At 26.2% G+C, this 12,256-nt stretch overlaps 3 protein-coding genes across 4 annotated transcripts; 2 read left to right on the top strand and 1 right to left on the bottom strand.

Moving 5' to 3' along the window:
- Positions 1–65: 65 nt before the first annotated feature.
- On the top strand, positions 66–6,443 carry LOC127285960 (uncharacterized). 2 transcript variants are annotated; one of them, XM_051312194.1, is made up of 12 exons: positions 66–315; positions 990–1,232; positions 1,317–1,513; positions 1,592–1,966; positions 2,038–2,189; positions 2,344–2,496; positions 2,684–2,841; positions 4,004–4,251; positions 4,336–4,508; positions 4,726–4,885; positions 5,470–5,600; positions 5,692–6,443. In XM_051312194.1, the coding sequence occupies exons 1-12, from the start codon at positions 254–256 to the stop codon at positions 6,025–6,027; spliced, it is 2,388 nt and encodes a 795-aa protein (XP_051168151.1). In that variant the 5' UTR covers positions 66–253; the 3' UTR covers positions 6,028–6,443. The 2 variants fall into 2 exon arrangements, with proteins under 2 accessions (XP_051168151.1, XP_051168150.1); XM_051312193.1 differs by having other exon boundaries at positions 67–315; positions 1,577–1,966.
- Positions 6,444–9,592: 3,149 nt separating this feature from the next.
- On the bottom strand, positions 9,593–10,031 carry LOC127285963 (histone H4). Its single transcript, XM_051312197.1, has one exon. The coding sequence runs from the start codon at positions 9,957–9,959 to the stop codon at positions 9,648–9,650; it is 312 nt and encodes a 103-aa protein (XP_051168154.1). The 5' UTR covers positions 9,960–10,031; the 3' UTR covers positions 9,593–9,647.
- A 140-nt stretch (positions 10,032–10,171) lies between these two features.
- On the top strand, positions 10,172–10,663 carry LOC127285964 (histone H3). The gene has a single exon (XM_051312198.1). It carries the CDS (start codon positions 10,204–10,206, stop codon positions 10,612–10,614), a length of 411 nt encoding a protein of 136 aa, XP_051168155.1. The 5' UTR covers positions 10,172–10,203; the 3' UTR covers positions 10,615–10,663.
- The last annotated feature ends 1,593 nt before the right edge of the window (positions 10,664–12,256 follow it).

The raw sequence follows: 12,256 nt of genomic DNA, 5'->3' as shown, positions 1-12,256 counted from the left end.
CATTCTATTGGATCTAACCAATCACGATTAACTTGGAATTAACCCGTGGTTGAAAAGACGAAAGATTAGGTTAGGTGGGAGACGTAAACAATTCCCTAAAGTAAATTCATTTATTCTTTCTATTGTTATATTATGAATATAACAATAATGTGGTAAATATATCAAAATTTTATGTTCATTTAAAAATTAATATCGTGACTTGATTGGGAAATTTCTTTTTTTAACGAGAAACACCACATTTGAATATACAAAAATGAAAAAGTGTTGCATGTGTGGTATTTCAAACAAGAAGGAAAGTAATCGTACATTTCACAAGTAAGTATAAATATATTTTTGAAAAACAACTTCTAATCGCAGTAAATTATCAATAACATACAAAACAAAAATTGAAATAAATCAAAATTATATTCTTTAGAAATTTATACAATATACTTTAAAAACTAACAATTGTTTATGCAGAATATTGTGGAACTTTTGTACAAAATTTATGTAATATTACATATAACATTCAATGTAGAAATTGTCATCAATATATTAACTATGTATATTGCTGATAGTGTGTTACAATTAAATTAAACATTATTAGTACTCAAGTACTTGAAACATAACCTGAAATTCAAAAAGCGTGGGTGTTTTAAATCTATATATAATAGAAATTGCAAAATTTTTAATGAAAATTATTTAATTATAATAAGTCTAATAATTGAATAATTTATAATTAATATTTTTTTTATTAATTGATACGTAATTAGCGTAGACGAGAAAAACCTATTTTTTAATTTTTTTAACTGAATCTTGAGAAAAAATTTTGTTTATTTTAGCTAAAATTTTCTATTATTAAAAAAAAATTACAATTCAATTAAAAATAACTTTTTTTTCTTAAAATTTTTTTGCATTGTAATTTCAAATTATATTTGTATATATCATTTTTTTTTTTTTTTATTTACAATGAAAATTTCTATTGTAAAAGTTATTATTTACTATTGCAGATTTCCTTTAAATGATTCTTTTGTTCTTGAACAATGGCTTCAAAATTTGAATTTAAAAAATTTCATACCAAAGAAAGAGGACATTTTATGCTCAGATCATTTTACTAATGATTGTTTCGATGTAAGTACATTTCGAACGAGACTGAAAAAAAAGGCTATTCCAACAATTCGTACAATTTCTGGTTCGCATTGTGTGTCCTGCAAAAGAAAGAGAACACTTCAAACGAAATGCTCGTTTTTCCAGTATGTAATTATAACTGAAAGCACTAATTTTTTCTTTTTTTTAATTTTTCTTTTTTATTCTTTATTTTTTACTGTTATTCACAGTTTTCCATTAGACAATCCGGAGCTTCTTCAAAAATGGTTAGAGAATTTAGAATTGAAAAATTGGCAACCAACAGTTGATAGTGTAGTGTGTAAGAGACATTTTGATAAATTCTCTTTCAATGAGCGAGAGGTGGGAGAACGTTTAAAATTATTAGAAGGAAGTGTACCGTCAAAATTAAATAACACTCCAAAACCAGGTTGGGAAATTTTTTTTTTTTTTATTAAAAAAAATTAAAAGCAGTAATAATGCTAATTTACAGAAAATAATTCAAAAGGATATGTTACATGTGTTAAAACTGAAAAATTAATGGACATTGTACAAGAAGAATCGATTGACGGGGAAAAATCACCAAGTGGATCGCCAGTTTTAAAATCACGTAAACTCGTTGATCATGATCATAAATATGAGCTTTCACCGCGAACATTACGACGAGGTATGGAAATATATGAAGAAAAATTAAAAGCCAAGGAAATTGAGAATAAAGAGAAAAATCGTCAAATTATTGAATTAAAACAAAAAGTTGCTTCCTTGACGGAAATAATTAAAAAATTAAAATCATATGAAAATATTTCTCAAAATCTAAATAATTCTGAGGAATCTATTAAAAATAATGTCAGTAAATATTTATGGGAGAATATATTGGAAAATGGTAAATATCACTTTATTTTCGATCGCATACTCAAGATTTTTGTGTAGTTAAAAAAAAAAAAATTTCTTTAGGTAACAATCACAACGGCCTTTCTCAATCATCTTTAGTAGAAAAACAAACTGTAATTCTTCCACTAGAGGAAGAACAAGATGTTAATTATTTACTTGTTTGTCAAGAATTGAATTTTGATCCACTTGCAGTAGAATCACAGAATCAATTACAGGTTTAGAAATTATGATACTTTGTAGAAGTGCAATAAAAATTTTGTAAAACTTATCTATTTAAAAAAAAAGAAATTTTTATTTGTTTTTAGAATAACTTAATTTATTATTTTAAATTATAAATTAACAATTAATTACCAATATGTATTATTAAAGGTTACAGTAAAGCGACCAAGCACATCTAAAAATAATGATTGTTTTGAGACAATAACATTAGACGAAAATAATTCTGATGTTCAATTGAATATTTTAGAAGAATCTAAAACAGAGGATATTAATGAAAATATTTTCAGAAATATGAATACCCTTGTAAGTTACTTTTTTTTTATTACACAATCAGTTATCGAATTATTTTTTTATTTCCAATCAATTGGAAACTGTATTTTATTTGTAAATTTATGAAAAGAGGTATATTTAATTTTTCTATAAAAAAAAAAAAATTGTAATATATTCTAAATTGTTTAAAAATTTCTAATATTATAACAAATTTTTGCAGGATTTGACTGCTCTTTTAAAAAAGACTATAACTGGACAGAAAATTTTAAATAAATATCAAGAAAAAGCTTTACCAGGCAAAATTCGAAAAGTTCTTGTCGATTTAATTATTCGATCATTGATGGAAATTCCAATATCAAGTGATGGTAATATTAAAATGTAAGTAACTAGAGTCAGTTGTGGTAAATGGGGACAAAATCGCTATTTTTCACAAATTACGTAAGTTTCTTTCTTTAAAAGGTAATATTTGCGGGTTTATTTTTTTTTTAAATTGTTATTTACATTCCCAGGATTAATTTTATGCAGCAGAAAAAAATTTAGATAAGCTCGAAACTGACTGTCCCCATTTACCCCAAAATTTAGAAAATTTCATAAAATTTGGGGTAAATGGGGACAGCATAGTTTCTAAGAAAGTTTTAAGAAATAAGTTTCCTGAAGTATATTATTGTATTAAGGGATGAAAAAACTTGAAAAAAAATTTGTAGTAGATATATAATAGTTAAACAAATTGAAATTTTTTTATTTTTTTTTTTTATTTCAGTATTTTGTCTCGCATTTGAAAAAAAAACAGACTTAAAAATCATAACAAATTTTTTTTTTATTCCTTATGACTCCCATAACAGAAATTCACTTGAATTTTTGATTTTTGTCAATTTGGTTAATAATAACAAGCTGTCCCCATTTACCCTGAGTTTTCAAATTTTTGGGTTAAATGGAGACAGCTTGTCATAATTAACCAAATTGATAAAAATCAAAAATTCAAGTGAATTTCTGTTATGGGAGTCATAAGGAATAAGAAAAAAATTTGGTATGTTTTTTAATTCTTTTTTTTTCAAATGCGAGACAAAATACTGAAATAAAAAAAAATAAAAAAATTTCAATTGATTTTCAAGTTTTTATGCATTGAGCGATAACTTTTTATATCTTGCTGCCAATTGTTAAGATAAAAGCTTGGCAATACTCAAAACCTCTTGCAGGTGATCTGAGATTAAAATATTGACGTTGAACTTAATTTCAAAACTGTAAATTAAGCTCCAAAACCTCTTGTCCCCATTTACCCCAATTGACCCTATAATTGTTTTTTTTTTTATTTCTATTTTATATTTACTTTCAATGAAAATAAAAATTATATTCAAAAAATGAAAAAAAATCCAAACAAAATTGATTAGAAAAATGTTAATAAATTAAAAATTAACAAATCTTTAAATAAAATTCTAAAAAAATTGTATTTGATATTTTGTTAAATATTAAATTGTTAAATGGAAATGGAAATTTTCCAATTTATTAGAAAAATATATACATTTTAAATATATAATTTTAGGCCAGAATTAAAAAATCATCACTTTCTTATTTTGACTAAAAAATTTTGTGCTATTTTCAAAAAAGAAGCTCCAGATTCATATTTCATTCCGCCAAAGACAGAAGGAAAAAATCAAACAATATCACGTGGAAAATTTGTCGATAAATATAGAAATTTGAGAACAACACAAAAAGAATTGGGATTTTTCGATTCAAAAAATTCTGATCATGAAGAAGATGAATCTGACATTAACGATATCAGTTCTAGTTGTAAGATAAATCATTATTTTTCTACATATAAATTGAAATTATTTATTTCATTTAATTTAATTCATGTAATATTTGATTTAATAGCTAAGGAACACGTTAATTGGTTACTCAATAATGATGGGCCTTGGTCAAGTGTTCTCATTCATTGGCAATTGAGTGTGAAAATTCGACAATCAGAATTTAAACGTCCTTCCGAAACTCTCAAAGTTATTTTTGATAAATATTCCATTTTAAAACAACCCTTGGGATACGAATTGGTATATATGAATAAATATTAATAATTCATAATAAAATTGCGCAAAATTTGACAAACTTAAAAATTTGTAATTAAAATTTTTTAAATATAAAAATTTATTTTTATTTAAAAAGACGAAAATGAAGTTTAACTAACTTTTGTTTTGTTTGTTCATTCGATTTTTTTTATTTTTGGAAAATTTTCTAAATTTAACATTATGGTGATTTTATTATTTTTAGATTGAAAGCGATTTTAAATATGAAATTGGTAGAGAAGGAATTTTAGATATACATTGGCCGATTTTATCGAAAAAAATTTACACATTAATGAAATCTGAAATTAAAGACAAGGCAGCTAAAGAATTACTTGAAACACTCTCATCTGGAAATATTTCCGAAGGTAAAATAATTTTTATTAATTTTTTTTTTTATAGACAAATTTAATATAACTGAATGCGCGATTTTTTATTTAATTGATTTTTGAAATGGTAATATTTATATTATTAGCCAAAAAATAATTTTAGCGCAAAATGCAAAAAAATTTACATGAATTTCTTTATTGATTATTTAATGGTTCACATTTGCTTAATTAATATGATAATAAAAACTGTTTTTTTTTTTTTTTTTTTGGTTGCATTCTAATGTTAAAATTTATTTCTGAAAACAATTTTTTAATTTAAATAAAAATAAAAAGTAAGTACATCACATTAATTTTCAGAAACTTTTTTTGATTATGCAGTAGGAGTAAAAAATAAATTTAACATAGAAAATTAAATTGTTTAATTATAGGCGATTAGTTTGAGAAATTTTGACCAAAAACACAATTTGACTATTCGATTAAATATTAATTCGGTTTAAATGACGATTTTGTTTAATTACACCTCTTTAACATAACCCATTTTTGAAATTTTTTTTTTTTTTTTTTTTAAAGAAAAAATTTTTTTATGAAGTAATTTTGAGCGTCACGAATTTATTTTTTTTAAGGTGAAAGAGACCTGAAATTATTAATGGTTTTACCAGCCCTATGTCCACCAATCTGTAAAATTAGAAAAGCGAAAACAGTGTGGAAGCCAACAATTGAAGAGGCACGAGCGTCTTTTATTTTGCATGTAAAGGTAAAAAATTAAAATAATAATAATAATATTTTTCTACTATAATTAATAAAATTATGCATATTTTCATGAATTAATAATTATAAAATTTCAGTCTCCCGATGATATTGATGAAGAAATCAAAAAAATGAGAGAAAAATTGTCAAATTTTAATATGTCACTTCAGCCGTTAATAATCGTTGTTGGAGAAAATTTATCTGTAGTTAATAGATTTTATGTGAATATAGATGACACAAGATATAGTTTTCAAAGTATTTTACAAGCTCTGGATTTATGTTTCAAAAGTTTTCACGTTTTACACACCGAATATCCAAAGCCAAGTGAACCAGTTTGGTTATTTCTTCAAAAATCAATATATTCTATAACAACAAAATGGGATAAAAAATTTTCTTGCGTTGCATCACTTCTTAGTGCAATAGAAAATATGTAAAAAAAAAAAGAGTAATTTCTGTATTTATTTTTAATTGTACCGAAATAGCAAGACGGAAAATTACAATTTTAATATAGATTGAGTCATTTTATATAATAGTATACCAAATATACTAAAATTGTTATTATTATTTATTATTATTAAAAAAAAAAGAAATAATTTTACATTATTTTGTCATTGAATTTTTTTCATTAAACAAAGAATGATTGATTCATATATTAAAATTTTTTGATATGGAAAATATTTTCTACTGTTTATACTAATGATATTAAATAAGTTAATTGTCTTTGAAAATATTATTAATTTACAGTTTTTTTCTTTTTTTAAAAAAGAGAGAGAGACAGAATTTTAAAGCCGTTTAGGCAAAAATTTGTGATATTATACCGATAGTTTAAATAAAAATACTGTATTCACTATATTTTATATTTTTCTATAATTCTCATTTTTATGTTTGTTCCAAGCATTTTAATAAAACGATCATTGAAAAAGATCATTGCATATATTTTTCATTAAGGTTTTTTATTGAATAGTAATAAACAAAATAATTAATTTTTTTTTTATTTAGTATTATAATAATTTCAAAAAAAGGTGCTCGGCATTCATAGATTTTTAACATCAGTAACTTCATAATATTTTTTTATAATAAATAAAAGGTTCAATAATAGGTAAATTGATTAGTTTTTAAATATTCTCTAAGTTCGTTATGATAATTTTAAAATTACATAAAGATTTATATGATTAATATTTGAAAATTGTTAAAAAAAATTTAGAAATACGATGATAAATTTTTCTTAAAATTTTTTTCAATACTATCTCAAAATATTATTTGTATGGAAATAAATATGAACTAAAATTATTTATTACGATTTTTTATTTTATGGCAATACAAAATATTTATATAGAAAATTTTTGCGTTCCTCAACTTAAAAAAAATGTTTTATTCATTTTATTTGGATTTTCTATAAATAATAAAGAAATGGAATAACATTTAATTTAGTTTATAATAAACAATTTGTTTAATTTTTTATATATTCCACACAAACATATGAAAAATAAATAATTTTAAAAATATGCACCAATTTTCTTGATAAATATATTAATTAAACATATATTTATTGTTCTTTTTATATCTTACACATTATATTTAATAGTGGATGAAGCGATGCAGATTGATTTTGTTTTATTTTCAACTTTTAATATGATTTTGTCGATATTTTGAAGCGAATCAACAGGCAAATAGTTTTTCTTGATTTTTTTATAAATTGAAAAGTATAAACAAACAAAAAAAAATAAAATTAAGAAAAATGTTAAAGGCATGTGGGAAACTCCCACGTGACCTAGTATGTAGTGTTTTGCAATATCAGGGTGTCTAGTGAATTTTTATTTTAAAATTCCCGGCAAAATCCCGGATTTCCCGGAATTTAAGACACAGTTTTCCCGGATTTTCTTAAATTGAAATTGTACAATACTATGTTTTAATAATACCTTGGAAGTTACATGAGTAACTAATAAAATTATATTTGTATAATTTTGTTACTATTAAAAATGGAAAAGCATTTTTTCTGTTTCGGAAGTAATTTTAATTTGTATAATTTATTAAAATATACTTTTTACAATTTTTTAATGAAATAAGCTTAGGATTAAGCATGTAAGACAAGTTTTTAATTAATTATTACGAAAATACCGTAAATCGCAGTATTTTTTCAATTTCAAATAACTTAGTAAATCTATCAAGTTGAAGTAACATTCATAATTTAACAAAAAAATTATTTCATATATTTTTTTCAGCAAAAATTGAAGGTCGTTTTTTAAGATTTGAAATATCACCTAGGTCACAAACGACCCAGGTCGAGATTCGAAGGGTTAGCATTACTAAAAAGAAATTTGTCTTCAAAACATATTAAATTTTTTAATGCAAAGATTTTGTGAGAATTTTTTCCAAGTACTTTTTCATTTAATTATAATATTTCCATCTGCACAACAGAAATAACTTTAATTTTTCCCAACTACATATTTTTTTTCCTCAATTTCGAAGTTTTTAGAATATAAGAAAAAATTTATGGAATAATATTGACAAGTTACCTTAATTTTATGAAAAATTACCTTTTAAGTAAAATTGCAAATTTGAAAAACTTCATTATTTTTTGAATTACTTGCAATTTAATAAAACACTGCAATTTGCACTGCTTTTGTAATAAATTACAAAAAATATATTATTAATACAATTAGAAATATTTCTAAAAAAAAAGGATATCAGATACGGGTATACCAATAAAAAATTTTCAACGAAAATTTAAAAATTAAATATATTTTTCTAATATTTTCTAAAAATCTACGGATTTCCCGGATCTGTTTACTAATTCCCGGCAATTTCCCGGTTTTTTTCATGACTCAAAAAATTCCCGCCAAAATCCCGGATTTCCCGGATCGCTAGACACCCTGAATATTCCAACTTTCTCTAAAATGAAAAAAGATTTTAGGCTAAAATTTTGAGGGTTGATAGATTTGGGTTCAATGCACCGCGCTGTTCTCCTGAAAAAACTTAATTTTGCGTTAAATTATTTAAAAAATAATTGAAAAAGTGATATTTTTAAACGAAAATGACAACAAACATGGCGGCGGATAAACAGACGTTGCTTGAGTGTATCAGTGCTCCAGGAAACAGCGCCAATTCGAGCAAGTGGCCGCTGAATGAACTATGATATAATACTACATTATTTTACTATTTATTGATTTATTTTTGCGTTAAGTTATAGTAAATGAGTACAACAGCGAGATTTCTTATACCAAACAAAATCATTTCTCCAAAATTTTAACCTAAAATCATTTTTTATTTCACAGGAAATTTTTTTCTATTATATCTAAAAAAATGCTATACATAATTTGTGATGGCACCTAATAGCTCATCCAGAGAAAAATAAACGCTGGCTCTATACCTACGCTAACGTAAACTGATTTCCAAAACTATAGTTACGCGAAGTGTAAATACACTTCATCATTACACTAGCGTAGTAAAAAACATGTGAATGCAAAATAGTAAACACGGCCTTCGGCCGCGTAAGGTACTGCTCGCTTTTCTTTTTAAAAAAAACCTTGGCGAGAGGGGGTGGATATGGCCGAAAGTATTTTGGGAAATTCCTTGGATCCTGAATAATGGTGAATTTTTTTTTTTACTATAAGTGAAAAGTGAAACTTACCCCACGGGTGTCACTTTTCGAAACTTTTTTCATTTCGCGTAGGTTTAGTTTTGGGAGATCGGTTTACGTTAATTTTTCATTTCGCTGTCACTTCGCGTAGGTTTAGTTTTGAAATATCAGCTTACGTTAGCATAGAAATAGGCACTTCGAAAAATAAATATCAAATTGTGAATTTTATATTCCAGATAAACTTTTCTTTTTGGTATTATGTTAAATTCATCGTTAGAAAAGATACTTTTGAGCTATTTTATTAAAAATTAATTTGTGTTCATAAAATGAATATAATAACTTTTATTTATTCTCTTGTATGAAATTATAATTATAAATATGTAATCAAAGAAAAAGAATTTCAACGTTAAAAAATGTAGTGGCCCTGAAAAGGGCCGATTGTTTAGATGATGATGACGATGATGATGATTATATTTAACCGCCGAAACCGTAAAGGGTGCGGCCTTGACGTTTCAAAGCATAGACGACGTCCATGGCAGTAACGGTCTTCCTCTTGGCGTGCTCGGTATAAGTGACGGCGTCACGGATCACGTTCTCAAGGAACACTTTGAGAACACCACGAGTTTCCTCGTAGATCAATCCGGAGATACGTTTCACTCCACCACGACGAGCCAAACGACGGATGGCAGGCTTGGTGATACCTTGGATGTTATCACGCAAAACTTTGCGATGCCGCTTTGCTCCTCCTTTTCCCAAACCTTTACCTCCCTTTCCGCGACCAGTCATTTTTTAGAGAATAAAGTTTCTACGTCAAACTCGAACGAAGAACAAACTGAGAATGCGTGGAAGGGGAAGTGAGCGTTATTTTATAATGTCGTGTTGCACATTTCTCCCACCACAATTCAATCTACCAATCAAGTGCCTAGAACTCCCCTTCCTGTTAACAATGGGAGGCAAAAGTCTATAAATACAGCATTTTACCCCCTCCCAACATCATTATTGTGTTAGTCACTGAAGCAACTACATCGTCATGGCTCGTACCAAACAAACCGCTCGTAAATCCACCGGTGGTAAAGCACCGAGGAAACAACTCGCAACCAAGGCCGCCAGAAAGAGCGCGCCTGCAACTGGTGGAGTGAAAAAACCCCATCGTTACAGGCCAGGAACTGTCGCTCTCCGTGAGATCCGTCGTTACCAAAAGAGCACTGAGCTCCTCATCCGCAAGCTTCCTTTCCAACGTTTGGTTCGTGAAATCGCTCAAGATTTCAAAACCGACTTGCGTTTCCAGAGCTCTGCTGTGATGGCTCTCCAGGAGGCTAGCGAGGCTTACCTCGTTGGTCTCTTCGAAGACACCAACTTGTGCGCCATCCACGCCAAAAGAGTCACCATTATGCCAAAAGACATCCAATTGGCTCGTCGTATCCGAGGAGAACGTGCTTAATTTTTTTACAACCCCTTCAAGAAACAATCGGCCCTTTTCAGGGCCAACACATTTTTTTACGTTGAAATTATTTTGTTTCTAACTGCTCCATTGATTGATCTTAAAAATAAGAAAACAAATAAATTCTCTTGTAATTATTATTGATAAAAAGTTTTTGCAAAGCCATTGATCCAGTTGGTTTCACATTTATAGGGCTTATTCACAAACTGTCAATTATATTTATTATTATCAGCAAAAACAGCAGCTGAAGGAAAAAAATGATTTCCTGGTCAGAAACAGAAAATATTAAAATTTTCTTTTATTTATCACATTTCTAATATCGTTAACTGTGCTCTCAGGTCACTCGAATTTGTTATTAGTAATGCTTTAGCGTTTCATAACCCACGAACTCTGAAATCGCTTTACTTTTCATTTGTTAGATTACGAATTGAAAATTGTTCTGTGTCATGGAGACCATATTATGCTCAATATCTTGTAAGAATCGAACGAGTTCAAAATCGCTTCCTTCGATTTTTTGCTAGACAAACAAAAGTTCGTTATGACAGATTTTCACATGAATATGACAACTTACGTTCATTGGCGAGCATACCCAGACTTGCATCTAGATTTCACTATTTTGATTTACTTTTCTTTTTTAAAATTTTAACTGGATACATTGATTGTCTTCCTCTACTATGACTCATTAAATTTTCTATTCCAATACGTTATTCCAGACATTATGTACTGTTTCAAATACCATACCATAGTACAAATTACGGAATTAACTTTGTCATTAATAGATTATCAATAAAGGCGAATACGATTGCTAATGACATTGATTTCTTTAATATTAACTTAAATGCATTTAGTACAGCACTGCGTAATCTATTATTTAATAATTAGTTTAATTCTTTTCTAAATAGCAACATTATACACATATATTATACAATTTGTATTTAAAGGGTACTTTATTTTTGAAGTCCCCTTTATAAATAAATAAATTTTCAATTTGTTCATTTATTCGTAAATTATTTATTTTTTTTATCATTCTTCTTTCAATTAAGTTAATAAAATTTTAATTAAATGCAAATTCAATCAATCGAAACTTACTAAAAGCAACGGAATTTCAATATCTAAAGAATTATCGATCTAAGTTTTAAATTATTCAAATTTGAATTGATTTAGTTTTCAAAGTAACCGAATTTCATTTCATCTAAATTTTAATTCCATGAAGTTTCAATTTACAAAAATTTTAAACTATTAATGCTTCAATCATTGATGAAAAATTAAGATTAATACAAATTTCAGTACATACAAATTAATTATTTTGCACATTAATTGTTTTTAACTATCAGTTTTTCCTCACATTTTTTTACATACTTTCCGCAAATAATTCACCTTTTTCCAAGATTAAAAAAATGAAATTTTAAAATTCTTTTATAAATTAGTAAATGTGCTAAAAGTAATAAATATATATATGTATATACAGAAACTCTTTATTGGAGCGTGTAAATAGTTTTGTGATTTTGCAAGTCCATAGTTAAAAATAAAAATTCCTCAATACAATAAATTAAGTTTAAAATTTATAAATATATATAACAATGCTAAAATAATGTTTAAATTTTTTCATTATTGATCAAAGCATTCATTCTAAACGTTTGCG

The sequence above is a fragment of the Leptopilina boulardi genome, unplaced genomic scaffold (assembly GCF_019393585.1).
Source record: "Leptopilina boulardi isolate dan_hultmark-lab unplaced genomic scaffold, ZJU_Lbou_2.1 LbouV2_342, whole genome shotgun sequence".
NCBI lineage: Eukaryota > Metazoa > Arthropoda > Insecta > Hymenoptera > Figitidae > Leptopilina > Leptopilina boulardi.
Note: the sequence above shows the minus strand (reverse complement) of the source record. Positions and strands in the feature narration are given on the sequence as shown.

Bases quoted from the DNA above. Each gene is read 5' to 3' on its own strand.
- LOC127285960 (XM_051312193.1), top strand. From the start codon at position 254: ATGAAAAAGTGTTGCATGTGTGGTATTTCAAACAAGAAGGAAAGTAAT. The intron at 1,233-1,316 runs GTATGTAATTAT...TGTTATTCACAG, and splicing joins ACGAAATGCTCGTTTTTCCA to TTTTCCATTAGACAATCCGG. The intron at 2,842-4,003 runs GTAAGTAACTAG...ATATAATTTTAG, and splicing joins AGTGATGGTAATATTAAAAT to GCCAGAATTAAAAAATCATC.
- LOC127285963 (XM_051312197.1), bottom strand. From the start codon at position 9,959: ATGACTGGTCGCGGAAAGGGAGGTAAAGGTTTGGGAAAAGGAGGAGCA.
- LOC127285964 (XM_051312198.1), top strand. From the start codon at position 10,204: ATGGCTCGTACCAAACAAACCGCTCGTAAATCCACCGGTGGTAAAGCA.